This window comes from Anopheles aquasalis, chromosome 3 (assembly GCF_943734665.1).
Source record: "Anopheles aquasalis chromosome 3, idAnoAquaMG_Q_19, whole genome shotgun sequence".
Lineage (NCBI taxonomy): Eukaryota > Metazoa > Arthropoda > Insecta > Diptera > Culicidae > Anopheles > Anopheles aquasalis.
The window spans coordinates 56,511,049-56,513,548 of NC_064878.1; the positions used below are offsets into that span (position 1 = coordinate 56,511,049).

At 48.8% G+C, this 2,500-nt stretch overlaps 1 protein-coding gene across 1 annotated transcript in view; it reads right to left on the reverse strand.

Moving 5' to 3' along the window:
* Nucleotides 1-90: 90 nt before the first annotated feature.
* Nucleotides 91-2,500, reverse strand: part of LOC126578356 (guanine nucleotide-binding protein G(f) subunit alpha) — a 4,075-nt gene continuing 1,665 nt past the window's right edge. The window contains exons 2-5 of the mRNA XM_050240834.1: nt 1,515-1,774; nt 1,177-1,443; nt 596-1,115; nt 91-522 (exon numbers count right to left, since the gene is read on the reverse strand). Of these exons, the coding sequence (XP_050096791.1) occupies nt 355-522; nt 596-1,115; nt 1,177-1,443; nt 1,515-1,714 (1,155 nt within the window). The 5' untranslated portion in view covers nt 1,715-1,774 and the 3' untranslated portion in view covers nt 91-354. The remainder of the gene's footprint in view (nt 523-595; nt 1,116-1,176; nt 1,444-1,514; nt 1,775-2,500) is intronic.

Consider the following 2,500-nt stretch of genomic DNA (forward strand, 5'->3'; position numbering starts at 1 on the left):
AGCGCCACTTGGTCATGCCCTACAGAATATTCCAGGTGTCCGCACGCTATTAAAGTACAATTTAAAGTCATGTAAATTCTGGAAACCCCGTTGTGTGCAATAAATAATTTATATTTGTTATCTTCCTCATCTTGATAATTATTTTCCTACGCTATCGTTAAGTACCCGAGCAACAGTTACAGAATTGCTTTGCAATAAATTTATTACCTCGTCTGGTTTGTGGCTCATTTGGCGGAGTTATTTCTGAGATTTGCACTAAAAACACAAAACGGAGCAACGGAAGGAAGCAGAACTGGCAGTCGACATCGGTTCATCGGTTCGATTTATGCGCTACGCCACGTGTCTGCCCGTCTGTTAAAGTACACTGATGTTGGAGAGATTTTTCGCTAAAACAATGTTCTGCACATCGTTGAACACGGTTCGAACATTCTGCGTGTCGGTGGCGATGGTAAAGTGGAAATAGCAGCTCCGTTTCCGTCCGATCAGATGCGACGTTCTTCGTGGAGGCTCATTCGTAATGTCCTGCGGGAGAGAGCAACATTAGTTGTGCGATTCTGTTTTTCCTGCTTTAGGCCTCCAATGCCACGTCACTTACCACCATCTTCGAGCGTATAAACGATCGCGTCCGTGCCAGCTCATCGTACAGCTGATCCTTATCGGCGAATGCCACGTAATCGTCGTACTCGGGGAAGTACGTCCTAATCGACTTGCCCGCCACCAGCTTCTGCTCGAGCACATCCTGCTTGTTCAGGAACACGATCACGCCAGTTTCGGCCAGAAACCGATTGTGCCACACACCGCGGAACAGCTCGAAACCCTCGACCAGTCGGTTCTGCTTCGGATCTTCACGTAACGTTTGATCGAAACCACCGCACGAAATGAGAAACAGGACGGCGTGCACACCCTCGAAAGCTTGCATCCACTTGCTCCGATGGTGCCGCTGGCCACCGACATCGAACATTCGAAACTCCTGGAAACCTCCACCGACCGACGCCGGCATGCGGACGTTGAAGCGCGTCTCCTCGATACCGGTCGTCGTCTTCCGGCAGTTCAGTATGTCACCGTTCGAGGGAATGTAGCCGGGCATTGAGATCTTTTCTACGCGATCCAGAAAGCTGAACGGAAAGGCGAACAATTAGTACAACGGAAATTCACGAGTCACCAGATACTACTTACTACTTGGCACTATCGATGAGCTGGAACTCGTTGGCGCGCTTGTAGCACCGTCTAATGCCCGAATCTGCCCAGAGCAGCCGTACACACTGCACATACTCTATCGATAGTGTCCACGGTGGCTGACGGCCCAGCCTCAGGATGTACTCCGCACATCTTTGATTGGTGGCCGAGTCAAACTCGAGATCGAGAAGGATCGCTTCCCGTACCAGCTCGTAGATCGACTCGTGGATGTTCTCGTAGATATCCGCCAGCTTCTCTAACCGTTCACTGAAATTTAGGGGGATTAAATATGTTAGTCTTTATGGCTAATTCCCTGTGGCACAGCATCGTATACTCACTCAAAGCTGTAGCTATTCTGGACGTGCAGAATGCGCATCTGCTTGATGATGGTGGTTTTGCCCGATTCGCCCGCACCGAGCAGCAGTATCTTCACCGGATCACGAATCGAGGGACATCGCTGGACGATCTCCTTCGAGGATTGCTTCTTGCGCGACTGCAGCTCATGCGAGGGCCGGCGGAAGCAGTCGATCAGCAGCATTTCGTCGTCGATCCGGTTGACTGTCACAGCACCGAATGGCCGCGCTCGTGCCGAAAGTGTCTAATAAAATAATAAAACACACGAACGCGGTGACAGAGAGAACTGTGAGTTTTTAATGTAATTAACTTTTGGCCAGCCCCGCAGCACAGACGCGGCAGACAGAGGCTGTGTACTGTGCAGCCGATCGAAGCCCCGATTGCTTATCGCTCGCCCGTATCAGTGTCTGATGATCATGGCCAAAAAAAGGGTTCTGTGCTCGTGGCAAAGGGGATGACGTTCAATGGAACAGAACACAGCAATGCTGCCAGACGATATCCAGATCGAAGGGAGAAAAGAATGACCAGTGGAACGTGAACGTGGGATTTTTACATTTCCTGAGTTGCTGCAATCGGCCGATCATGGTCACGGTTGGGACAATGTCAGCTTAAGATATCTTCGTGCCGGTCGATGCAGTTTTGAAGATGCCGCATTGTTGATACTGGCTATCATATCGGAAGGACACGTGATCACAAAAACGCGCAAGGACAACTGATCTACAGATAGAGCAAAGGATGACGCATTCTCTTTGGAATTTCTGAGCTCAATTGCTGCAAAAAAATGACTTAAAAATGTCAAGAGAAGATTTTTAGCAGTATTGTGGTAACATGAAGTCAATTTAATCAACTGCTTCTGTGAAAACCCTTATAAGTTCTTGCAATCTGTAATAAAACCAATTTATCCACAACGGACACTAATGTTGATACATCAATTAATGGGGGACTTCTGCATAGTAGCTAAGCGCCTCTA